Genomic DNA, 26,979 nt, shown 5'->3' on the forward strand with positions numbered 1-26,979 from the left:
AAAATCTGAAGATACACTATTGTATGCGCGGGCCTCACAATCCCTCATCACCAACGGCCGTGAGGTCGTCAGCGGAGGAGAGCCGCTGGAGGACGCCGCCCGAAGAAGGTTCCCCTCGAAATCCTAGCCGCATTAGCCGTCACAAGAGGGTTAGGATTTTTTGTGGTGGGGGAGGGGGAGGGGAGGGGACAGGGTTAGGTTTTCCCGGAAAAAAAGTATAGTAGAAAGCCGTAGCCGTTCGTCGTCGTTGGCGGCACCGGTCACGTGGCCGGGCCGTAGCCCCTACGTATGCGTCACACGCACACTGACTGCAGTGGTGTACTGCACGGCAGCGCTCTTCATCCTTCTCATCCCTTCCCGTCCATTCCCCATCCCCATCCCCGCCACCTACCTGCTTCGGCATCCGCCAGAGCGCCAACGCCAAGCCCACCACTCCCAAAAGCGGAGCAGCCCTCCTCCCCCCTCCTCCTGCTGCTAATCTTGGGTCCGTCCGTCCGTCCGTCCGTCCGAGGCAGGAGGGCGCGGGTTCGGAGGCGCACGCGATCGATCGCGATTGGAGTGCCGATCGCGCCGCCGGAGGTTCGAGGGCGGGCGGTTGGAGGCGATGGGGCGGCTCTTCCTGATGCACCTCGAGGGGAACGCCTACAGCTGCAAGTTCTGCCGCACCCACCTCGGCCTCGCCGCCGACATCATCTCCAAGGTGCCCCTCCCTTCCCTCGTCCGTTCGTTCCCTTCTCGGCTCTCGCGAGGGGATCCCCTTCTTGATTGCTTGTTGCCCGGGGTCTCATGGCGGATGTGACTGACGGCGGCGTGTTTTCCGTTCCTCGCAGAACTTCCATTCCAAGCACGGCAAGGCGTATCTCTTCAACAGGGTGTAAGTGTCCCTCCCCTTCCCTTCCCTGCCCCTTGATTTCTTCCTCTGCTTTGCTGAATTTTGAGGCCGGGGGCTGCGTGCCGATCGGAATTTGTGGGGGAAACAACGAGAATCTGCCAGGCGGTTGCTCGTCGTCTGGGCGATTCGGCGTTGCTTGAAAACGGATTCGGACGCGGGGACACTCGCCTGCTCCGTTCTGCAACCGCCAAGAACAATGAGGAATCTGGAACCTGTTGCAGGGGCATAACGCATACGCTGCTACTCGTAGGCCGCAGCCGCTTTTGGGACGAGGGGAAAGTAAATCGGGTAGGACGTTGCATAGGACGGGATCTCTCTCTTTCTCGCTTGACAAGAAATGGTAAAGAATCCAAGGGACAAGGAATGGTGGTTTCAGCCTTTTCGCTCACAATTTCCTGTCATCTTCTTTTCATGGAGCGATTGATATACCTAGTACCATGTTAGACATTCTGAACTTGCCAAATAAGACTTGATGTTCCAGGAGTAGTTCAGTTCAGTCAGGCTGGTTCCGATGCTGATTCTTAACATTCTCCAGCCTAGATATAATTGACTTCCGATGCAGTCTTAAGTCTTAACGTTATCTACTTGCATGAATAACACTCCTTATGTTTGATCCCCTATGTGACCCCGAGCAGCTGAAGTTACTTTGTACACAACCACTCAATATGTTTGTAGTCGATCCCCGATTCATGCAACTGCAAATCGCTAAAGTTATTAGCTCGAATGCACCGATACGGATACGGGTATCAGTATCGGACCAATACGGATACGTAAATTCGTCATTTTGAAAAAGTGCCAATACGGATACGTTTTACTATTTATTTATTTTTCAAAAAAAAGGATTCAGAATGCCAACCGTGACGTTTTTACATGCATGGATTCCATGGTTCCCTGTCTTCTTTAGCAAATGAGCAGAAACTCTAGAGTAGCTACTCAAAGCTTCATGACCACAGTAGTCGCATTTCCATTTAGTGTTGCCCCCCTCCAGGTGATTTCTCTATGATTTGAACATGGCTCCACAATGGTGCCCTTAGATTTGTAGGTACAGTAGGAGGTTCAGCAGGAGGAGCCATCTGATGAGAAAAATGAGATCTTCACAGATCAGAGGAGAAAGAAGAGGGGATGGGCTTGGCTGGGCAGGAGAAAAGGAGAAGAGAAGTGTACATGCTTGTTTGCTGCGTGACAGGAGGCGTTAGTGAGGAGTAGCAGCTCGTCGCCGGCTAGTCGCCGCTGCCGCCGGCCCTGGGTGTGTAGCTGCTAGGTACGCAGCCACCAGCCGCCGCCTGGTGTGAGCTCGGGAGAGAGGAACAAAAACTGGGAGGGAAAGGAAGGGAGCACTGGGGTACTAGGGTTGCTGTCTGCCTCTTAACTGGGCTCAGTGGTCTCTTAGATGGGCTGGGCCGTATCCAAAACGAACTGAAAAAGTATCCTTCAAGTATCTGAATTGTTTTAAATCGTTTATTCATGGATACTCCTTGGATACGTATCAGGGGCGTATCAGAGGAGTATCGGTATCGGATACGGTATCCGATACCGATTCGCTAGTTGCCTGAAGTATCGGTGCATTCGAGGTTATTAGCATCCAACAATACACTGACTAGATGTCCCAACTCACCTTCAGGCCAGTTTGTTGATGAGTAAAAGATACTAGTATGTCACAACTCACCTAAACTTTTGCCTCCATCTTGTTTGCTCGATCAACAAATCAAGTATCAACTATATAACCTACTAGTTACTACTGAACTTGAGGCTCACTAGTGGAAAATGGAAGGCAGAGGCGAAATATGCACAGTTTTTCTGCATTATTTGACTCTTGTTCGCTATTTACACTTGCTGGTTGCTTCGGTAGGAAAGGAGTAGGGGAGTGCTCCAACAAGAAGCCATTGGGGTCAAAGAGGTTGCCACCTCAATCAGAATTATATCACCCATAATAGTTTAGGTGCCTTGTGCCGAGTTGTCCCCTTGGGTCTCTACCTGGCCTTTTTCATTTGTTACCTCCTGACCGGTTTAGGGGTTTTTCCTGAGCTTAACTCTGTTACCTCAGGTCTCCTTAACTGATTGATGTATTGGCAAAGCGCATCATAAAATACATTGGCAGTGCCCTGTTACCATTGAAACGAGAGATCAGATCTGGGTCATTAAACTGCAAATCAAGATCTTCCATCAGACACACCAGCTCTCTCAATTTGGATCTTCGATATAAGCTCATCCCTAACCAGGAGACAAAAATGATAGCTTTGTCATAGGCAGCAAAACACATATCTCTGTAGGCTTTGAAAATAAATACATACCTGACAATGACATATCCATCCATTGCCACTGTGAATACTCCAATGTAGTAGCCTGATAGATAATAATTGGCGGTTATTGTTGAAACTTCAGACATTGTGAGGAGTGTCTATCCCTCGATGAACTGAGAAATGAGAAACAACTAATTCACAGTTGCAATCTTGTGAACTCTTGACTTTCTATGTAGCAGCTTTGAAAGTGTGCAACTGGCAGATATAGACTTTCTGTGCAACTATTGACTTGATAGCGTGCAACTTGGCCAAGTGAGAAATAAGTGTAGTTGGAAATAGCAATTCCACTAAAATATAAGTGGTAATGTGCTCTTTAATAAGCAGTGACCTAACATTGTAGTGCTTTCTTCACCGGTTTAGCCCAGTAACAAAACGCTGGTATTCTGAGACGAGTTGACTGTTTACAAAACGCTATCCTCCAGCAGATTTGTGATTAACTCATGTATCTTGTGGCAGTGTCAATGTTACATCTGGTATAAACGAGGATCGCATGATGATGACAGGGCTGCATACTGTTTCCGATATCTTCTGTGTTGGTTGTGGATCCATTGTTGGATGGAAATATGTAAGATCTTGTGATGGTTATTTTGCGATATCCTCTGCATTGCCTGTCCGTCCATCCTCTAAGCTGTATGGTGCCCCTGCTCTAGGAGGCTGCACATGAGAAGAGCCAGAGGTACAAGGAAGGAAAGTTCATTCTGGAGAGGTGACCACCTTAACCAACATCTTTGTGATGGTGTTGAAACAAACGAATTCAGGTACTAGAGTTTCTAATAGTTGAACCTTTACTTTGACGGATTGAGCAGGTTTAAGGTGTCGGGCCCTGATGGTAGCCACTACTGGGGGGTGACACATGATGCTCATCATGGGGGTGGAAGCGACACCGATGACTTATGAAGGGCGACCGACCGACGTGCGAAAACCTGCAGTTCATCTCTGTAAATAACCCTGGAGTCGGGCCTTAGTTACTCGGGGGGGCTCGCTTCCATTCAAAAGCGCCCCCCGGCGTAAAAATTGTTAATTCTAGGTGATATTCTCCCAGCAAGCTGTCTGGGAGACCTAATACCTTCTGTATATGAACAAATGTATCATTGTAGCCCCTAAAAGCTGTTTGTTGTGTTGCTGGAATGCCAATAAATTCTGTTTCTGAAGTGATCTAATCTGCCAGGTGGTTCAACTGTGTGTTCCATTCTTTTTCTTGAAAAGGGAATTTCGGGCATCTTTGCCACACTTGTCTCTCTTTTTTAAGAAACTTCCTTTCCGATTTTTAAAAACTGAAACCATCATGTTTTTTTACAAACTACCAAAAGAAAGCAACTGTGAAAGTAGGATACCTGGGGCGCAACATAGAACTCATGTTTTGGGCATGCACAAGCCGGATCCTCGAAACATGAGATGAAAATACCCAGGTTTAACAGGCATAACAGGCAACAATTCAGACGCTGCCTCTACAACCATCAGCAAGTACCAAATATACATTAGCACATTGCCAACAAAACATTCCCTAAAATGCCAGCATATGAAGTCCATAGCAGAGGTGCTGTAACAGACGCCAGCATACCGTTTTGAAGACTTGACTTGCTATCGTTTCGAACACTCTTGATTTTCCTGTTTTTTTTCCTGCAAAATCGCCCAATCGTTAAGTCATCTAGCAATCATGCTAACAACAACACAAGGTCTGTTATTATCAAACATAGCACTATTTCTCATCAATTTCCAAACTGAAAAAAGACAGATGGATGGTTTCAGTTAAATGAAAATTGGAAAGGAAGCTCTCTTTATTACTACTCCCTCCGTTCGGAAATACTCGTTCGAGAAACGACTGGCCCTATGTCACCGAGTTCTTGCTCTGACAAAAAACTGTAAAGTGATAGTTGGAGGGAGGGTTGCCTGAATTGTGGTGGTATTTTTGTTAAAAAATACTCCTCAAGAAACAAAAAGGTTTGCCTTGTGCTTGATCCAGTGGATCTCATTGAGCATCCGGCGATGCATCCATCATACGCCATGGAGATGTGGTCCAGAGAAACACGCCGTGCCGTGTGCACGTATCCGTGTCTGCACGAGTAGCAGTGATGCATCGCCATCAGGAGATGGACACAATAATGCCCAGATGGGGGGCAGTGACGCCGTGTCCCTGCCCAACCCGCTGCACACACGTCAACACCACCCCGACCCAGCTACGCTACGCTACGCTGGATCCGATTGTGATTTAATGAGTGGTGTGCTCTTCTATTTTTGGTGCTTAACGTAATGTCTGCTTCCGCGTACGTACGATGGACTGCGTAGGATTTTGAAAGCAACGGGGAACACTTGAATACACGGCAACATGGGTGGGGCGCTGGGGCCCTGCTCCTGTCCACCACCTAACGTTCAGGCATGCGCCAGTGTTGCTAACCTATAAGTAGAAAATGGAAATTTAGGTAGGATAGAACTAATAGCAAAACGCATGCGCGCGCAGCAAACAAAATTATCCGGCCATGTCGTGCATCTCCAACGCGGATCACCACATAGACATCACCGAATGCCCGCAAACCGTTCTAAACGTGCCTGTACATATCCGGCTCGACGCCCGGTCATCTAACTTGAGTCACAACACGTCCGTCCAGTTTATTAGACATATCGAACACGAAATATAATTTTGAAATAAACTTAAACTAAGTCAAACTAAACTAGCATAGTAGCGGATGGTGACCTCGTACGAGGCCACCAGCACCCTCGCCGTCGTCCACACCCTCGTTGACACCGTCACATGCATACCGCTGTTGTTGTTGTCGTCGTCGTCGTCATGGCGTCAGTGGCGGAAGGCCCTCCAGGCATCGTGACATCCCTCTTCGGTCGTCACCTTGCGCCGCTTGTCCTCGGGTTGGAGACGGATGGCTCGCTTAGACTCCTCCAGCCTCACTTGGAGGAGTTGGGTGTTGATCCGACGCTGATGACAGCGGTGAGTGTCCGACTCGAGGGTGTGGTCCTGGACTGATCAAGGGCCCAATCCTTCGCAAGCGTGAGCTCTCCGAGCACCCAAGTTGGCGCCACGTGGGGCTTGCGAATGCCGCCAGGCGTCTTGCCACTTGGACGTCGACCCCTTTGAGGTAGTAGTGGAGCCGTGGTGACGGCTTCGACAGCAGGAAGGACTACTCCTCCTTCTTGATAGTTGGGAGGACGGGCGCCTGTGTGCCTGGTTGGCGGTGCGGAGGGGACGACGACTCCTCTTTGATGCGACATTCGATCTGGACTCCACGGTTGCACAAAGGAGATGTGGACTCTCCTTGACGCAGCGTCTAATGTGAGCTGCGGTTATGCAGACGGGGCGACTCCTCCTTCTTGACGCCGCAATTTTACGGAGGGGGTGGTGGCGCCTCCTTGACGCGACATCTGATCTAGACGTCGTGGTTAAGCGGAGGTGACGACGGCGCCAGACCACGGTCGGTCATCGACCGGCGCATCGCCTCCTCCATCTACTTCGTGAACTCTTCTGATCGGCTCCGCCTTCACAATGGACGGAGCCGTGGACGACGACATGCCCAGCGACCATGTGTAACGACCAATGAAGGTACGGGAGAGGAGAAATGTGTGATGATAGGGTTTGTAGAGGAGGAGACCAGCTAGCTTTTAAGCCCGAGTAAGCTTCTCGGTTGTCGCCGCCGTGAATGCGGGAGATAGGCGGTAGGTCGGTCAGCCAGTGTGAATTTGCGAAGGGTTCTAGAGTCGGACAGTCAGAGTGGGTTTTTGGGTGGGTCTGAGGTGTTGAACGTCCGAACCCCTCGAGAGCTCCCCTGATTTTTTTTAAAACAAGCACTCCATATATTACTTGATTAGAAGGTTATTACAATCATTCGTTACAACGTACGCCATGCAGCGCGAAAAACTACTAAGAAGAATGCGATCAGACCTACTATCAAAATTATATACTTCGCAATCTCGTGTGCCACTCCATTGACGCGGTGATTAATTTTGAAATTTTAAAATTCTGTAGCAGCCTAAAGATACTTAATGCCTCCTCCTTGAGATCAACCATAGGGGACCAGTCAAGATTTTCATTTGCCAGTAAAGAAACCACAAAACCATAATCAGTCTCCATCACAACAGAGAGCAGATCCGGAACCCTCTCACCATCCTCTCTCCATCCCATCCCGACCCCTGTGTCGCCCTTGCTCGGGGCGACTCGGGTGGTGCCATAACCCTAGCTGTCGGGGGCGTCACTTCCTACCTCCCCTCCTACCGTCGTCACTGGGGGACACCATCGGGTTAAGCCTAGGGCCGACGGCGGTGGCAGGGGTCTCCCTCTTTCCCGCGGCATGGTAGTGGTGCGGGGCCCCTCGACGTGAGAAGGCGCGACCATTCGGATCTTGGCGGGCCGGCAGCCGGTCCTGCTTCAGGCAGGGGTGGCCTGTTATGCGGCGGCGGGCCACCTGACTCTGATCGGCGGCGGTGGCGTGGTGGGTCTGGTGGACGAGCTGGTTGCGCATGTGGTTTAGCCTCCAGTCAGATCTGACCTGGACGGTGGGGCCTGCTCGCTGCATGGCGGCAGAGATCGGCGGCGGTCCCGTGCACACGATGTCGGATGGAGGTTCATCGAGTAGATCCGGTTGAGAACCTTGCTCTTCACTACTTGCCAATGCCGGCGATGGCGGCGCTCTTCTGTGTCGTCCCCTTCTTGAAGGCATCGTTGTCGGTGTCAAAACCGACAGATCTCGGGAAGGGGGTCCCAAGTTACGTGTCTGAGGATCGATGGTAACAAGGGACAATAGGGCCACGATGTTTACCCAGGTTCGGGCCCTCTTAAAGGAGGTAAAACACTATGTCCTGCTTGATTATATTCAGTGTGTATATAAGGATTACAAGAGTTGAACTACCTCGAGATCGTAATGGCTAAACCCTAGCTGTCTAGCCTATGAATCTTCGTCCTTTCTACGGACCTAACCCTCCGGTTTATATAGGCACCGGAGGGGCCTAGGGTTGTACAGAGTTGGTTTGCAGAGGAAGGAAATAGTACATCTAGACCAAACTTGTCATCCACGCACATAGGAGTCCAATATGGACACGGGGGATAACCTTCTTCTTTGTCTTCATGGCCCATCAATCCAGCCCATATCGAATAGACCGGACACCCGAGGACCCCCTAATCCAGGACTCCCTCAGTAGCCCCTGAACCAGTCTTCGATGACGATGCGCGTGGCACGCGGATTGTTTTCGGCATTACAAGGCGGGTTCCTTCTCCCGAGTATTTTAATTAGGCCTCCTACATAAAGGGATTGTGGCCGGTTCTGCATAATTAATACAACCCTTAGCCACAAAGGCAAGGCGTCCAAATAGAAACAGTGCCTTTACTGACAACTCTTCTGACGAAACGTCACACTTGACTTTTCAACACTTCGAACCGTTTTCACGCTCCTCGCTTCGTGTTTCGAGGCTTGGTCTCCATTGGCACGTCTTGTCAAAACAGAGATCATGCCCGCCCATTACGGGATTCTCATCAATATGGTTTGGGTAATCCAACCACACCTTACGCATGATTTCGTTGGGAGCAGGCGAGTTTTATGGCTTAAGAAGGGGACGCTTGGCATTTTCACCATCCATAAAAGGGTAAAGACCCCTCCTTTTTCTTCACGCCTTCCTCTAGCTTCTGTCTCCCAATCTCCAAGCTCCAGCGCCCACAACTCCGACCTCCTCCACCGCCGCCACCCTTCTCAGCAATAGCCGGGTCCGGCTCCAAGGGCAAGTGGGAGGCCTCCACCATCACCGAAAAGGACGTCAAGGATCTCCGGAGCGCGGGCTATCTGTCCGCAGACATCGCACATAGGATTCCAAATAAAGATCAGGTTGTTCCTACTCCAGAGCCTGGTGAGAGGGTTGTGTTCATCCCCCATTTCCTTCGGGGGCTAGGATTTCCTATCCACCCCTTCGTCCGGGGTCTTATGTTTTTCTATGGGCTAGATTTCCACGATCTAGCCCCAAATTCCTTCCTCCACATATCGGCTTATATAGTCGTGTGTGAGGCTCTCCTCCACATCCCCCCACACTTCGGCCTGTGGCTCAAAGTCTTCAATCTGAAGCCAAAGGTGGTCGACGGACAGCATGCGGATTGTGGCGGAGCTATGGTAAGCAAGCTTCCCAACGCAATCTGACCAAAAGGGGCTCTCGTGGAGACAGTCAAGGTATGGCAGCAGGAATGGTTCTATATCACCGAACCCTGCGACGCCACTTGGGCGACCACGCCTGATTTTAGATCCGGACCCCCCGTGAGACTCACCTCATGGACCGCCAAGGGCCTTGATTGGGGGTCCAAATCGGAGGTGAAGATGCTCCAGAAGCGCATCTTCAACATGTTGGGTGAGAACACTGGTCTCATAAACGTGATTCAAGTGATGCTCTTCCGCCGCACCCTTCCCTGCCAGCTCCGGGCCTCCCCCATGTGGGAGTTCAATCTGGAGGAGCCACGGACCCTGAAGCGCTTCTTCGGCACCACACACGAAGATATATGGAAGCAGCTCTTCAAAGCTCAGAAAAAGTGGCCGAAGAAGACCGAGGACATCAGACTCAACATCAAGAACCCGGCCACGGCGGTAAGCTTAATCTTTCCGAAGACCTATCCGGTCAATATTTCAGATATAATAGAAATTATATTGCCTGCTTTCCTTACAGGTCTGGACGGCAAAGGCGGAGCGGATCAACTTTCCGGCACCGCTGCCTGAGGACCCGGCCACACCCCAGCTAACGAAGATGCTGGTCCCGGCGCCCTATCAGGCGTCGGAGAAGAAAACCAAGAAGAAGAAAGGCAAGGAGGCCAAAGGTAGCCCCTGCCCTATGTTGGGGAACGTAGTAATTTCAAAAAAATTCCTATGCACACGCAAGATCATGGTGATGCATAGCACCGAGTGGGGAGAGTGTTGTCTTCGTACCCTCGTAGACCGTAAGCGGAAGCGTTTTATCAACGCGGTTGATGTAGTCGTACGTCTTCATGATCCGACCGATCCAAGTACCAAACGCACGACACCTCCGAGTTCTGCACACGTTCAGCTCGATGACGTCCTCGCCTTCTCGATCCAGCAAGAGGGGCAAAGTAGTAGATGAGTTCCGGCAGCACGACGGCGTGGTGACGGTGTTGGTGAAGAACAATCTCCGCAGGGCTTCGCCTAAGCACTACGAAAACTATGACGGAGGATAAACTAGAGGGGACGGGGTTGCCGGCACACGGCTTGGTGTTTCTTGATGTGTCTTGGGTGCTAGCCCTACCCCTCTATTTATATGTTGAGCCTTGGGGTCGAAACTTGGAGTAAAAGTCTCCACAAAGTCGGTTTCACCCGAAAGGCAAGAGTCCTTCTCGGACTCCAGGGCCAGACGCCAGGTTTCCCGGCGTCTGGCCCCTGGACTCCGCAAAACTTCCTTTTGCGCTTTCCAAAAACCTCGTGGGCTTTCCCCTTTGGCCCAGATAAAGTGTTCTCATGCCCAAACATTTCGGGAAACATCCGGAACCCCTTCCGATGGATTCCGGAACCTTTCCGGAGATCAAACACTACTATCCACATATCAATCTTTACTTCCGGACCATTCCGGAGTTCCTCGTCATATCCGTGATCTCATTCAAAACTCCAACAACATTCGGTCACCAACATACATAACTCATAGTACTATATCGTCAACGAGCGTTAAGCGTAAGGACCCTACGGGTTCGAGAACTATGTAGACATGACCGAGACACCTCTCTGGTCAATAACCAATAGCGGGACCTAGATGCCCATACTGGCTCCTACATATTCTACGAAGATCTTTATCGGTCAGACCGCATAACAACATACGTTGTTCCCTTTGTCATCGGTATGTTACTTGCCCGAGATTCGATCGTCGGTATCTCAATACCTAGTTCAATCTCATTACCGGCAAGTCTCTTTACTCGTTTCGTAATACATCATCCCACAACTAACTCATTAGTTGCAATGCTTGCAAGGCTTATAGTGATGTGCATTACCGAGTGGGCCCAAAGATACCTCTCCGACAATCGGAGTGACAAATCCTAATCTCGAAATACGCCAACCCAACAAGTACCTTTGGAGACACCTGTAGAGCACCTTTATAATCACCCAGTTACGTTGTGACGTTTGGTAGCACACAAAGTGTTCCTCCGGTAAACGGGAGTTGCATAATCTCATAGTCATAGGAACATGTATAAGTCATGAAGAAAGCAATAGCAGAATACTAAATGATCGAGTGCTAAGCTAACGGAATGGGTCAAGTCAATCACATCATTCTCCTAATGATGTGATCCCATTAATCAAATGACAACTCATGTCAATGGCTAGGAAACATAACCATCTTTGATCAACGAGCTAGTCAAGTAGAGGCATACTAGTGACACTCTGTTTGTCTATGTATTCACACAAGTATTATGTTTCCGGTTAATACAATTCTAGCATGAATAATAAACATTTATCATGATATAAGGAAATAAATAATAACTTTATTATCGCCTCCAGGGCATATTTCCTTCAGTCTCCCACTTGCACTAGAGTCAATAATCTAGATTACACAGTAATGATTCTAACACCCATGGAGCCTTGGTGCTGATCATGTTTTGCTCGTGGAAGAGGCTTAGTCAATGGGTCTGCAACATTCAGATCCGTATGTATCTTGCAAATTTCTATGTCTCCCACCTGGACTAGATCCCGAATGGAGTTGAAGCGTCTCTTGATGTGCCTGGTTCTCTTGTGAAATATGGATTCCTTTGCCAAGGCAATTGCACCAGTATTGTCACTAAAGATTTTCATTGGACCCGATGCACTAGGTATGACACCTAGATCGGATATGAACTCCTTCATCTAGACTCCTTCATTTGCTGCTTCCGAAGCAGCTATGTACTCCGCTTCACACGTAGATCCCGCCACGACGCTTTTTTTAGAACTGGACCAACTGACAGCTCCACCGTTCAATGTAAACACGTATCCGGTTTGCGATTTAGAATCGTCCGGATCAGTGTCAAAGCTTGCATCAACGTAACCATTTACGATGAGCTCTTTGTCACCTCCATAAACGAGAAACATATCCTTAGTCCTTTTCAGGTATTTTAGGATGTTCTTGACCGCTGTCCAGTGATCCACTCCTGGATTACTTTGGTACCTCCCTGCTAAACTTATAGCAAGGCACACATCAGGTCTGGTACACAGCATTGCATACATGATAGAGCCTATGGCTGAAGCATAGGGAACATCTTTCATCTTCTCTCTATCTTCTGCAGTGGTTGGGCATTGAGTCTTACTCAACTTCACACCCTGTAACACAGGCAAGAACCCTTTCTTTGCTTGATCCATTTTGAACCTTTTCAAAACTTTGTCAAGGTATGTGCTTTGTGAAAGTCCAATTAAGCGTCTTGATCTATCTCTATAGATCTTGATGCCCAATATGTAAGCAGCTTCACCGAGGTCCTTCATTGAAAAACTCTTATTCAAGTATCCCTTTATGCTATCCAGAAATTCTATATCATTTCCAATCAGCAATATGTCATCCACATATAATATCAGAAATTCTACAGAGCTCCCACTCACTTTCTTGTAAATACAGGCTTCTCCAAAAGTCTGTATAAAACCAAATGCTTTGATCACACTATCAAAGTGTTTATTCCAACTCCGAGAGGCTTGCACCAGTCCATAAATGGATCGCTGGAGCTTGCATACTTTGTTAGCTCCCTTTGGATCGACAAAACCTTCCGGTTGCATCATATACAACTCTTCTTCCAGAAATCCATTCAGGAATGCAGTTTTGACATCCATTTGCCAAATTTCATAATCATAAAATGCGGCAATTGCTAACATGATCCGGACAAACTTAAGCATCGCTACGGGTGAGAAGGTCTCATCGTAGTCAATCCCTTGAACTTGTCGAAAACCTTTCGCAACAAGTTGAGCTTTATAGACAGTAAAATTACCGTCAGGGTTAGTCTTCTTCTTGAAGATCTATTTATTCTCGATGGCTTGCCGATCATTGGGCAAGTCAACCAAAGTCCACACTTTGTTCTCATACATGGATCCCATCTCAGATTTCATGGCCTCAAGCCATTTTGCGGAATCTGGGCTCACCATCGCTTCTTCATAGTTCGTAGGTTCGTCATGGTCTAGTAACATAACCTCCAGAACAGGATTACCGTACCACTCTGGTGCGGATCTTACTCTGGTTGACCTACGAGGTTCAGTAACAACTTGATCTGAAGTTTCATGATCATCATCATTAACTTCCTCACTAATTGGTGTAGACGTCACAGGAACCGGTTTCTGTGATGAACTATTTTCCAATAAGGGAGCAGGTACTATTACCTCATCAAGTTCTACTTTCCTCCCACTCACTTCTTTTGAGAGAAACTCCTTCTCTAGAAAGGATCCAAATTTAGCAACAAAAGTGTTGCCTTCAGATCTGTGATAGAAGGTGTACCCAACAGTTTCTTTTGGGTGTCCTATGAAGACACATTTCTCCGATTTGGGTTCGAGCTTATCAGGTTGAAGCTTTTTCACATAAGCATCGCAGCCCCAAACTTTACGAAACGACAACTTTGGTTTCTTGCCAAACCACAGTTCATAAGGCGTCGTCTCAACGGATTTTGATGGTGCCCTATTTAACGTGAATGCAGCCGTCTCTAAAGCATAACCCCAAAATGATAGCGGTAAATCAGTAAGAGACATCATAGATCGCACCATATCTAGTAAAGTACGATTACGACGTTCGGACACACCATTACGCTGTGGTGTTCCGGGTGGCGTGAGTTGCGAAACTATTCCGCATTGTTTCAAATGAAGACCAAACTCGTAACTCAAATATTCTCCTCCACGATCAGATCGTAGAAACTTTATTTTCTTGTTACGATGATTTTCAACTTCACTCTGAAATTCTTTGAACTTTTCAAATGTTTCAGACTTATGTTTCATTAAGTAGATATACCCATATCTGCTCAAATCATCTGTGAAGGTGAGAAAATAACGATACCCGCCGCGAGCCTCAACATTCATCGGACCACATACATCTGTATGTATGATTTCCAATAAATCTGTTGCTCGCTCCATAGTTCCGGAGAACGGCGTTTTAGTCATCTTGCCCATGAGGCACGGTTCGCAAGTACCAAGTGATTCATAATCAAGTGGTTCCAAAAGTCCATCAGTATGGAGTTTCTTCATGCGCTTTACACCGATATGACCTAAACGGCAGTGCCACAAATAAGTTGCACTATCATTATCAACTCTGCAATTTTTGGCTTCAATATTTTGAATATGTGTATCACTACTATCGAGATTTAACCAAAATAGACCACTCTTCAAGGGTGCATGACCATAAAAGATATTACTCACATAAATAGAACAACCATTATTCTCTGATTTAAATGAATAACCGTCTCGCATCAAACAAGATCCAGATATAATGTTCATGCTCAACGCTGGCACGAAATAACAATTATTCAGGTCTAAAACTAATCCCGAAGGTAGATGTAGAGGTAGCGTGCCGACCGTGATCACATCGACTTTGGAACCATTTCCCACGCGCATCGTCACCTCGTCCTTAGCTAATTTTCGCTTAATCCGTAGTCCCTGTTTCGAGTTGCAAATATTAGCAACAGAACCAGTATCAAATAACCAGGTGCTACTGCGAGCATTAGTAAGGTACACATCTATAACATGTATATCACATATACCTCTATGGTCTTGGGTGCTAGCCCTACCCCTCTATTTATATGTTGAGCCTTGGGGTCGAAACTTGGAGTAAAAGTCTCCACAAAGTCGGTTTCACCCGAAAGGCAAGAGTCCTTCTCGGACTCCAGGGCCAAACGCCAGGTTTCCCGGCGTCTGGACCCAGACGCCAGGGACCTTGGCGTCTGGCCCCTGGTCTCCGCAAAACTTCCTTTTGCGCTTTCCAAAAACCTCGTGGGCTTTCCCCTTTGGCCCAGATAAAGTGTTCTCGCGCCCAAACATTTCGGGAAACATCCGGAACCCCTTCCGATGGATTCCGGAACCTTTCCGGAGATCAAACACTACTATCCACATATCAATCTTTACTTCCGGACCATTCCGGAGTTCCTCGTCATATCCGTGATCTCATCCAAAACTCCGAACAACATCTGGTCACCAACATACATAACTCATAGTACTATATCGTCAACGAACGTTAAGCGTGCGGACCCTACGGGTTCGAGAACTATGTAGACATGACCGAGACACCTCTATGGTCAATAACCAATAGCGGGACCTGGATGCCCATACTGGCTCCTACATATTCTACGAAGATCTTTATCGGTCAGACCGCATAACAACATACGTTGTTCCCTTTGTCATCGGTATGTTACTTGCCCGAGATTCGATCGTCGGTATCTCAATACCTAGTTCAATCTCGTTACCGGCAAGTCTCTTTACTCGTTCCGTAATACATCATCCCACAACTAACTCATTAGTTGCAATGCTTGCAAGGCTTATAGTGATGTGCATTACCGAGTGGGCCCAAAGATACCTCTCCGACAATCGGAGTGACAAATCCTAATCTCGAAATACGCCAACCCAACAAGTACCTTTGGAGACACCTGTAGAGCACCTTTATAATCACCCAGTTACGTTGTGACGTTTGGTAGCACACAAAGTGTTCCTCCGGTAAACGGGAGTTGCATAATCTCATAGTCATAGGAACATGTATAAGTCATGAAGAAAGCAATAGCAGAATACTAAACGACCGAGTGCTAAGCTAACGGAATGGGTCAAGTCAATCACATCATTCTCCTAATGATGTGATCCCGTTAATCAAATGACAACTCATGTCAATGGCTAGGAAACATAACCATCTTTGATCAACGAGCTAGTCAAGTAGAGGCATACTAGTGACACTCTGTTTGTCTATGTATTCACACAAGTATTATGTTTCCGATTAATACAATTCTAGCATGAATAATAAACATTTATCATGATATAAGGAAATAAATAATAACTTTATTATTGCCTCTGGGGCATATTTCCTTCACCCTAAGGGTCCTTCCGAAACAGTGTCCGGAGAGATCGAAGCCTTCCCTTCCCACGAAGGAGACGAGGAGGAAGAGGCGGAGGAGGTGGAAAGCGACTCCCCCCATAAGGGGAGGAAGAAGAAGAGGGTGACCTCTGAAGACCCGGAGGGGGAGGCGCCCAAAAGAGGGAAGCTGACCCTCCCGGACAGTTCGGACTCAGAGTCCGAACTAGTCCTTAAGAAACCTCCCAGGGTGAATCCCCTGGCCGAATCATAAGTATTTAGAAACTTAATGTTTATCTTCGGTCTACCTACTTCCATTATGTAAGTTATTTTGTTATTTGCCTTTCAGCCCTTCCCGCGCGCTCCCGCATACTCCATTATTGGAGGGGAATTCTCTGCCGCCCGAAATGGTAGAGAGTGATGCACCGCCGCGAGCCCCCTAGCCTATCGCCATGGAGGACACCGAAGTGTCATCCCGAAGGTCCTCTCCTGGCCGAGAGAGGCGAACGAAACCGTCGAGAGAGCGCCCAAGGTTAATAACTCGGTCGCTGAAGGCCTAGGGGAGGCGGCCCCTATGACAACCAACGGTGCGGAGCCCCAACAATCTGGGCCCTAGCCGAACACCATTCTGGAGACCAGCATGACTTCGGGATCGGATAAACAACCCCCTTCAAAAGAGAGGGGAGGAGCACCAGCTCCATCGGTAGCCTCCATTAATCTGGAGGCGCCCAACGCTCTGGAGGAAGCACTGCAAAGTGCTTCCGTCGTGGCGGAGCACTGCACCCTTATGGGTGTGGTTATGGAGAAGGTTCATGTTGGGAATCGTAGCATAATTTTAAAATTTTCCTACGCTCACCAAGATGCATCTATGGAGTGTACTAGCAACGAGGGGAAAGAAGTGCATCTACATACCCTCGTAGATCGCGAGCGGAAGCATTCCAATGAACGTGGATGACGGAGTCGTACTCGCCGTGATCCAAATCACCGATGACCGAGTGCCGAACGGACGGCACCTCCGCGTTCAACACACGTACGGTGCAGCGACGTCTCCTCCTTCTTGATCCAGCGAGGGGGAAGGAGAGGTTGATGGAGATCCAGCAGCACGACGGTGTGGTGGTGGATGTAGCGGGTCTCGGCAGGGCTTCGCCGAGCTTCTGCGAGACGGAGAGGTGTAGCAGGGGAGGAGGGAGGCGCCCAAGGCTGTAGTGTTACTGCCCTCCCTCCCCCCCTTTATATAGGCCCCCTAGGGGGCGCCGGCCCTGGAGATGGGATCTCAAGGGGGGGCGGCGGCCAAAGGGGGGAAGGGGTTGCCTTGCCCCCCAAGGCAAGTGGGAAGTCGCCCCCACCCTAGGGTTCCCAACCCTAGGCGCATGGGGGGAGGCCCATGGCGGGGGCGCCCAGCCCACTAGGGGCTGGTTCCCTTCCCACTTCAGCCCTGGGGCCCTCCGGGATAGGTGGCCCCACCCGGTGGACCCCCGGGACCCTTCCGGTGGTCCCGGTACAATACCGGTAACCCCCGAAACTTTCCCGGTGGCCGAAACTTGACTTCCTATATATAATTCTTCACCTCCGGACCATTCCGGAACCTCTCGTGACGTCCGGGATCTCATCCGGGACTCCGAACAACTTTCGGGTTTCCGCATACACATATCTCTACAACCCTAGCGTCACCGAACCTTAAGTGTGTAGACCCTACGGGTTCGGGAGACATGCAGACATGACCGAGACACCTCTCCGGTCAATAACCAACAGCGGGATCTGGATACCCATGTTGGCTCCCACATGTTCCACGATGATCTCATCGGATGAACCACGGTGTCGAGGATTCAATCAATCCCGTATGCAATTCGCTTTATCAATCGGTATGTTACTTGCCCGAGATTCGATCGTCGGTATCCCAATACCTTGTTCAATCTCGTTACCGGCAAGTCTCTTTACTCGTACCGCAATGCATGATCCCGTGACTAACGCCTTAGTCACAAAGAGCTCATTATGATGATGCATTACCGAGTGGGCCCAGAGATACCTCTCCGTCACACGGAGTGACAAATCCCAGTCTCGATCCGTGCCAACCCAACAGACACTTTCGGAGATACCCGTAGTGCACCTTTATAGTCAACCAGTTACGTTGTGACGTTTGGCACACCCAAAGCACTCCTACGGTATCTGGGAGTTGCACGATCTCATGGTCTAAGGAAAAGATACTTGACATTGGAAAAGCTCTAGCAAACGAAACTACACGATCTTTTATGCTATGCTTAGGATTGGGTCTTGTCCATCACATCATTCTCCTAATGATGTGATCCCGTTATCAACGACATCCAATGTCCATAGTCAGGAAACCATGACTATCTGTTGATCAACGAGCTAGTCAACTAGAGGCTTACTAGGGACACGTTGTGGTCTATGCATTCAAACATGTATTACGATTTCCGGACAATACAATTATAGCATGAACAATAGACGATTATCATGAACAAAGAAATATAATAATAACCATTTATTATTGCCTCTAGGGCATATTTCCAACAGTCTCCCACTTGCACTAGAGTCAATAATCTAGTTACATTGTGATGAATCGAACACCCATTGCGTCCTGGTGTTGATCATGTTTTGCTCTAGGGAGAGGTTTAGTCAACGGATCTGCTACATTCAGGTCCGTATGTACTTTACAAATATCTATGTCTCCATTTTGAACACTTTCATGAATGGAGTTGAAGCGACGCTTGATATGCCTGGTCTTCCTGTGAAACCTGGGCTCCTTCGCAAGGGCAATAGCTCCAGTGTTGTCACAGAAGAGAGTCATCGGGCCCGACGCATTGGGAATCACCCCTAGGTCGGTAATGAACTCCTTCATCCAGACTACTTCCTGTGCTGCCTCCGAGGCTGCCATGTACTCCGCTTCACATGTAGATCCCGCCACGATGCTTTGCTTGCAACTGCACCAGCTTACTGCTCCTCCATTCAAAATATACACGTATCCGGTTTGAGACTTTGAGTCATCCAGATCTGTGTCGAAGCTAGCGTTGACGTAACCCTTTACGACGAGCTCTTCGTCACCTCCATAAACGAGAAACATATCCTTAGTCCTTTTCAGGTACTTCAGGATATTCTTGACCGCTGTCCACTGTTCCATGCCGGGATTACTTTGGTACCTTCCTACCAAACTTACGGCAAGGTTTACATCAGGTCTGGTACACAACATGGCATACATAATAGACCCTATGGCCGAGGCATAGGGGATGACACTCATCTTTTCTATATCTTCTGCCGTGGTCGGGCATTGAGCCGTGCTCAATTGCACACCTTGCAATATAGGCAAGAACCCCTTCTTGGACTGATCCATACTGAACTTCTTCAATATCTTGTCAAGGTATGTACTTTGTGAAAGACCAATGAGGCGTCTTGATCTATCTCTATAGATCTTGATGCCTAATATATAAGCAGCTTCTCCAAGGTCCTTCATTGAAAAACACTTATTCAAATAGGCCTTTATACTTTCCAAGAATTCTATATCATTTCCCATCAATAGTATGTCACCCACATATAATATGAGAAATGCTAGAGAGATCCCACTCACTTTCTTGTAAACACAGGCTTCTCCATAAGTCTGTGTAAACCCAAACGCTTTGATCATCTCATCAAAGCGAATGTTCCAACTCCGAGATGCTTGCACCAGCCCATAGATTGAGCGCTGGAGCTTGCATACCTTGTTAGCATTCTTAGGATCAACAAAACCTTCCGCCTGCATCATATACAATTCTTCCTTAAGAAAGCCGTTAAGGAATGCCGTTTTGACGTCCATTTTCCATATCTCATAATCATAGAATGCGGCAATTGCTAACATGATTCGGACGGACTTCAGCTTCGCTACGGGTGAGAAAGTCTCATCATAGTCAACCCCTTGAACTTGTCGATAACCCTTAGCGACAAGTCGAGCCTTATAGATGGTCGCATTACCATCCGCGTCTGTCTTCTTCTTAAAGATCCATTTATTTTCTATGGCTCGCCGATCATCGGGCAAGTCAGTCAAAGTCCATACTTTGTTTTCATACATGGATTCTATCTCGGATTTCATGGCTTCTAGCCATTTGTCGGAATCCGGGCCCGCCATCGCTTCTTCATAGTTCGAAGGTTCACTGTTGTCTAACAACATGATTTCTAGGACATGGTTGTCGTACCACTCTGGTGCGGAACGTGTCCTTGTGGACCTACGAAGTTCAGTAACTTGATCCGAAGCTTCATGATCATCATCATTAACTTCCTCCCCAGTCGGTGTAGGCACCACAGGAACATTTTCCCGCGCTGCGCTACTTTCCGGTTCGGAAGGGGTGACTATCACCTCATCAAGTTCCACTTTCCTCCCACTCAATTCTTTTGAGAGAAGCTCCTTCTCCAGAAAGGACCCGTTCTTGGCAACGAAGATCTTGCCTTCGGATCTGAGGTAGAAGGTATACCCAATAGTTTCCTTAGGGTATCCTATGAAGACGCATTTTTCCGACTTGGGTTCGAGCTTTTCAGGTTGAAGTTTCTTGACATAAGCATCGCATCCCCGAACTTTTAGAAACGACAGCTTAGGTTTCTTCCCAAACCATAATTCATATGGTGTCGTCTCAACGGATTTCGACGGAGCCCTATTTAAAGTGAACGCGGCAGTCTCTAAAGCATAGCCCCAAAATGAGAGCGGTAAATCGGTAAGAGACATCATAGATCGCACCATATCCAATAGAGTGCGATTACGACATTCAGACACACCATTTCTCTGAGGTGTTCCAGGCGGCGTGAGTTGTGAAACTATTCCACATTTCCTTAAGTGTGTACCAAATTCGTGACTTAAATATTCTCCACCACGATCTGATAGTAAGAATTTTATTTTCCTGTCACGTTGATTCTCAACTTCACTCTGAAATTCCTTGAACTTTTCAAAGGTTTCAGACTTGTGTTTCATTAGGTAGACATACCCATATCTACTTAAATCATCAGTGAGAGTGAGAACATAATGATATCCTCCGCGAGCCTCAACACTCATTGGACCACACACATCGGTATGTATGATTTCCAATAAGTTGGTTGCTCGCTCCATTGTTCCAGAGAACGGAGTCTTGGTCATCTTACCCATGAGGCATGGTTCGCACGTGTCAAATGATTCGTAATCAAGAGACTCCAAAAGTCCATCTGCATGGAGCTTCTTCATGCGCTTGACACTAATGTGACCAAGGCGGCAGTGCCACAAGTATGTGGGACTATCGTTATCAACTTTACATCTTTTGGTATTCATACTATGAACATGTGTAACATCACGTTCGAGATTCATCAAAAATAAACCATTGACCAGCGGGGCATGACCATAAAACATATCTCTCAAATAAATAGAACAACCATTATTCTCGGATTTAAATGAGTAGCCATCTCGAATTAAACGAGATCCAGATACAATGTTCATGCTCAAAGCTGGCACTAAATAACAATTATTGAGGTTTAAAACTAATCCCGTGGGTAGATGCAGAGGTAGCGTGCCGACGGCGATCACATCGACCTTGGAACCATTCCCGACGCGCATCGTCACCTCTTCCTTCGCCAGTCTCCGTTTATTCCGTAGTTCCAGTTTTGAGTTACAAATATGAGCAACCGCACCGGTATCAAATACCCAGGAGCTACTACGAGTACTGGTAAGGTACACATCAATAACTTGTATATCACATATACCTTTGGTGTTGCCGGCCTTCTTCTTGTCCGCTAAGTATTTGGGGCAGTTCCGCTTCCAGTGACCACTTCCCTTGCAATAAAAGCACTCAGTCTCGGGCTTGGGTCCATTCTTTGACTTCTTCCCAGTAACTGGTTTACCGGGCGCGGCAACTCCCTTGCCGTCCTTCTTGAAGTTCTTCTTACCCTTGCCCTTCTTGAACTTAGTGGTTTTATTCACCATCAACACTTGATGTTCTTTTCTGATCTCTACCTCAGCTGATTTCAGCATTGAATATACCTCAGGAATGGTCTTTTCCATCCCCTGCATATTGTAGTTCATCACAAAGCTCTTGAAGCTTGGTGGAAGCGACTGAAGGATTCTGTCAATGACCGCGTCATCCGGGAGATTAACTCCCAGCTGAGTCAAGCGGTTGTGCAACCCAGACATTCTGAGTATGTGCTCACTAACAGAACTATTCTCCTCCATTTTACAGCTGAAGAACTTGTCGGAGACTTCATATCTCTCGACCCGGGCATGACCTTGGAAAACCAATTTCAGCTCCTCGAACATCTCATATGCTCCATGTTTCTCAAAACGCTTTTGGAGACCCGGTTCTAAGCTGTAAAGCATGCCGCACTGAACGATGGAGTAATCATCAGCACGCTGCTGCCAAGCGTTCATAACGTCTTGGTTCTCAGGGATTGGTGCATCACCTAGCGGTGCTTCTAAGACATAATCTTTCTTGGCTACTATGAGGATGATCCTCAGGTTCCGGACCCAGTCCGTATAGTTGCTGCCATCATCTTTCAGCTTGGTTTTCTCTAGGAACGCGTTGAAATTGAGGACAACGTTGGCCATTTGATCTACAATACATAGTGTAAAGATTTTAGACTAAGTTCATGATAATTAAGTTCATCTAATAAAATTATTTAATGAACTCCCACTCAGATAGACATCCCTCTAGTCATCTAAGTGAAACATGATCCGAGTTTAACTAGGCCGTGTCCGATCATCACGTGAGACGGACTAGTCAAGATCGGTGAACATCTCCATGTTGATCGTATCTTCTATACGACTCATGCTCGACCTTTCGGTCCTCCGTGTTCCGAGGCCATGTCTGGACATGCTAGGCTCGTCAAGTCAACCTAAGTGTATTGCGTGTGTTCCGAGGCCATGTCTGTACATGCTAGGCTTGGCAACACCCGTTGTATTCGAACGTTAGAATCTATCACACCCGATCATCACGTGGTGCTTCGAAACAACGAACCTTCGCAACGGTGCACAGTTAGGGTGAACACTTTTCTTGAAATTATTAAAAGGGATCATCTTACTTACTACCGTCGTTCTAAGCAAATAAGATGCAAAAACATGATAAACATCACAAGCAATCAAATAGTGACATGATATGGCCAATATCATCATGCTCCTTTGATCTCCATCTTCGGGGCACCATGATCATCTTCGTCACCGGCATGACACCATGATCTCCATCATTGTGTCTTCATGAAGTCGTCACGCCAACGATTACTTCTACTTCTATGGCTAACGCGTTTAGCAACAAAGTAAAGTAATTTACATGGCGTTATTCAATGACACGCAGGTCATACAAAATAATAAAGACAACTCCTATGGCTCCTGCCGGTTGTCATACTCATCGACATGCAAGTCGTGATTCCTATTACAAGAATATGATCAATCTCATACATCACATATATCATTCATCACATCTTCTGGCCATATCACATCACATAGCACTTGCTGCAAAAACAAGTTAGACGTCCTCTAATTATTGTTGCAAGTTTTTACGTGGTTTGTAGGTTTCTAGCAAGAACGTTTTCTTACCTACGTATGACCACAACGTGATTTGCCAATTTCTATTTACCCTTCATAAGGACCCTTTTCATCGAATCCGTTCCGACTAAAGTAGGAGAGACAGACACCCGCTAGCCACCTTATGCAACTACTGCATGTCAGTCGGTGGAACCTGTCTCACGTAAGCGTACGTGTAAGGTCGGTCTGGGCCGCTTCATCCTACAATGCCGCCGAAACAAGAAATGACTAGTAGCAGCAAGAAGAATTGGCAAACTCAACGCCCACAACTGCTTTGTGTTCTACTCGTGCATAGTAACTACGCATAGGCCTGGCTCATGATGCCACTGTTGGGAATCGTAGCATAATTTTAAAATTTTCCTACGCTCACCAAGATGCATCTATGGAGTGTACTAGCAACGAGGGGAAAGGAGTGCATCTACATACCCTTGTAGATCGCGAGCGGAAGCGTTCCAATGAACGTGGATGACGGAGTCGTACTCGTCGTGATCCAAATCACTGATGACCGAGTGCCGAACGGACGGCACCTCCGCGTTCAACACACGTACGGTGCAGCGACGTCTCCTCCTTCTTGATCCAGCAAGGGGGAAGGAGAGGTTGATGGAGATCCAGCAGCACGACGGCGTGGTGGTGGATGTAGCGGGTCTCGGCAGGGCTTCGCCGAGCTTCTGCGAGACGGAGAGGTGTAGCAGGGGAGGAGGGAGGCGCCCAAGGCTGTAGTGTTACTGCCCTCCCTCCCCCCCTTTATATAGGCCCCCTAGGGGGCGCCGGCCCTGGAGATGGGATCTCAAGGGGGGGCGGCGGCCAAAGGGGGGAAGGGGTTGCCTTGCCCCCCAAGGCAAGTGGGAAGTCGCCCCCACCCTAGGGTTCCCAACCCTAGGCGCATGGGGGGAGGCCCATGGGGGGCGCCCAGCCCACTAGGGGCTGGTTCCCTTCCCACTTCAGCCCACGGGGCCCTCCGGGATAGGTGGCCCCACCCGGTGGACCCCCGGGACCCTTCCGGTGGTCCCGGTACAATACCGGTAACCCCCGAAACTTTCCCGGTGGCCGAAACTTGACTTCCTATATATAATTCTTCACCTTCGGACCATTCCGGAACCTCTCGTGACGTCTGGGATCTCATCCGGGACTCCGAACAACTTTCGGGTTTCCGCATACACATATCTCTACAACCCTAGCGTCACCGAACCTTAAGTGTGTAGACCCTACGGGTTCGGGAGACATGCAGACATGACCGAGACGCCTCTCCGGTCAATAACCAACAGCGGGATCTGGATACCCATGTTGGCTCGCACATGTTCCACGATGATCTCATCGGATGAACCACGGCGTCGAGGATTCAATCAATCCCGTATGCAATTCCCTTTATCAATCGGTATGTTACTTGCCCGAGATTCGATCGTCGGTATCCCAATACCTTGTTCAATCTCGTTACCGGCAAGTCTCTTTACTCGTACCGCAATGCATGATCCCGTGACTAACGCCTTAGTCACATAGAGCTCATTATGATGATGCATTATCGAGTGGGCCCAGAGATACCTCTCCGTCACACGGAGTGACAAATCCCAGTCTCGATCCGTGCTAACCCAACAGACACTTTCGGAGATACCCGTAGTGCACCTTTATAGTCACCCAGTTACGTTGTGACGTTTGGCACACCCAAAGTACTCCTACGGTATCCGGGAGTTGCACGATCTCATGGTCTAAGGAAAAGATACTTGACATTGGAAAAGCTCTAGCAAACGAAACTACACGATCTTTTATGCTATGCTTAGGATTGGGTCTTGTCCATCACATCATTCTCCTAATGATGTGATCCCGTTATCAACGACATCCAATGTCCATAGTCAGGAAACCATGACTATCTGTTGATCAACGAGCTAGTCAACTAGAGGCTTACTAGGGACACGTTGTGGTCTATGCATTCACACATGTATTACGATTTCCGGACAATACAATTATAGCATGAACAATAGACGATTATCATGAACAAAGAAATATAATAATAACCATTTATTATTGCCTCTAGGGCATATTTCCAACAGTTCAGTCTGCTAAAAACAGACTGAACGAAGCCTTCTGCAGCCTACTGACAAGCTTTGAGGTATGCGACGTAATGTTCTAAAAACTTTTCATATAGAAGAATAAACCTGTGTACAAACTATAGCCCCTGAGGCTCTGTCCGGTTTGAAAGAAACCGGACAGAGGATCCACATAGTATTTGGGAGAGTAACCTACTGTGCTGTTATTGTAACAGGCCTCCATATTGGTGGCAACCGCCCATGCCGCAGAAGTTTCCGAACTCAATCGGAAGCATCTGGTGGCAGATGAGGAACTCGAACACATTAATAAGCGGTTCGGCAAGACCCAAGGAATGCCTACGATGTTAAAAAGTTAATTTTTATGTCAGAAGTGATATGTATATGATAACCCACAAGTATAGGGGATCGCAACAGTTTTCGAGGGTAGAGTATTCAACCCAAATTTATAGATTCGACCCAAGGGGAGCCAAAGAATATTTGTAAGTATTAGCAGCTGAGTTGTCAATTCAACCACACTTGGAGATTAATTATCGGCAGCAAAGTGATCAGTAGCAAAGTAGTATGATAGTTTTGATAATAGTGATAGCAGCAATAGCAACGGTAACAGTGATAGTAGTAGTTTTGTAACAAGTGCGGCAGTAATGATAGTAGTAGTAACTTAGCAAGAACAATATAAGATAAATTCGTGGGCATTGGATCGGTAATTTGTTGGATGATATTCATCATGTGACAGTCATAACCTAGGGCGATACGGCACTAGCTCCAGTTCATAAATATAATGTAGGCATGTATTCTGTAAATAGTCATACGTGCTTATGGAAAGAACTTGCATGACATCTTTTGTCCTACCCTCCCGTGGCAGCGGGGTCCAATTGGAAACTAAGGGATATTAAGGTCTCCTTTTAATAGAGAACTGGAAAAAAGCATTAACACACGGTGAATACATGAACTCCTCAAACTACGGTCATCACCGGGAGTGGTCCCGACTATTGTCACTCCGGGGTTGCCGAATCATAACACGTAGTAGGTGACTATAACTTGCAAGATCGGATCTAGAACATGGATATAATGGTGATAACATAAATGGTTCAGATTTGAAATCATGGCACCTGCGCCCAAATTCACAAGCATTAAGCATGGCAAAGTCATAGCAACATCAATCTCAGAACATAGTGGATACTAGGGATCAAGCCCTAACAAAACTAACTCGATTACATGATGAATCTCATCCAACTCCTCACCGACCAGTGAGCCTACGATGGAATTACTCAC

General features: G+C 47.7%; 1 protein-coding gene across 1 annotated transcript; it reads left to right on the plus strand.

Moving 5' to 3' along the window:
• The first annotated feature begins 252 nt into the window (after window positions 1–252).
• LOC109742627 (protein yippee-like) lies at window positions 253–4,352 on the plus strand. Its single transcript, XM_020301728.4, has 5 exons — window positions 253–700; window positions 831–874; window positions 3,649–3,757; window positions 3,843–3,898; window positions 3,999–4,352. The coding sequence occupies exons 1-5, from the start codon at window positions 605–607 to the stop codon at window positions 4,087–4,089; spliced, it is 396 nt and encodes a 131-aa protein (XP_020157317.1). The 5' UTR covers window positions 253–604; the 3' UTR covers window positions 4,090–4,352.
• Window positions 4,353–26,979: the final 22,627 nt, after the last annotated feature.

The sequence above is a fragment of the Aegilops tauschii genome, chromosome 4 (assembly GCF_002575655.3).
Source record: "Aegilops tauschii subsp. strangulata cultivar AL8/78 chromosome 4, Aet v6.0, whole genome shotgun sequence".
NCBI lineage: Eukaryota > Viridiplantae > Streptophyta > Magnoliopsida > Poales > Poaceae > Aegilops > Aegilops tauschii.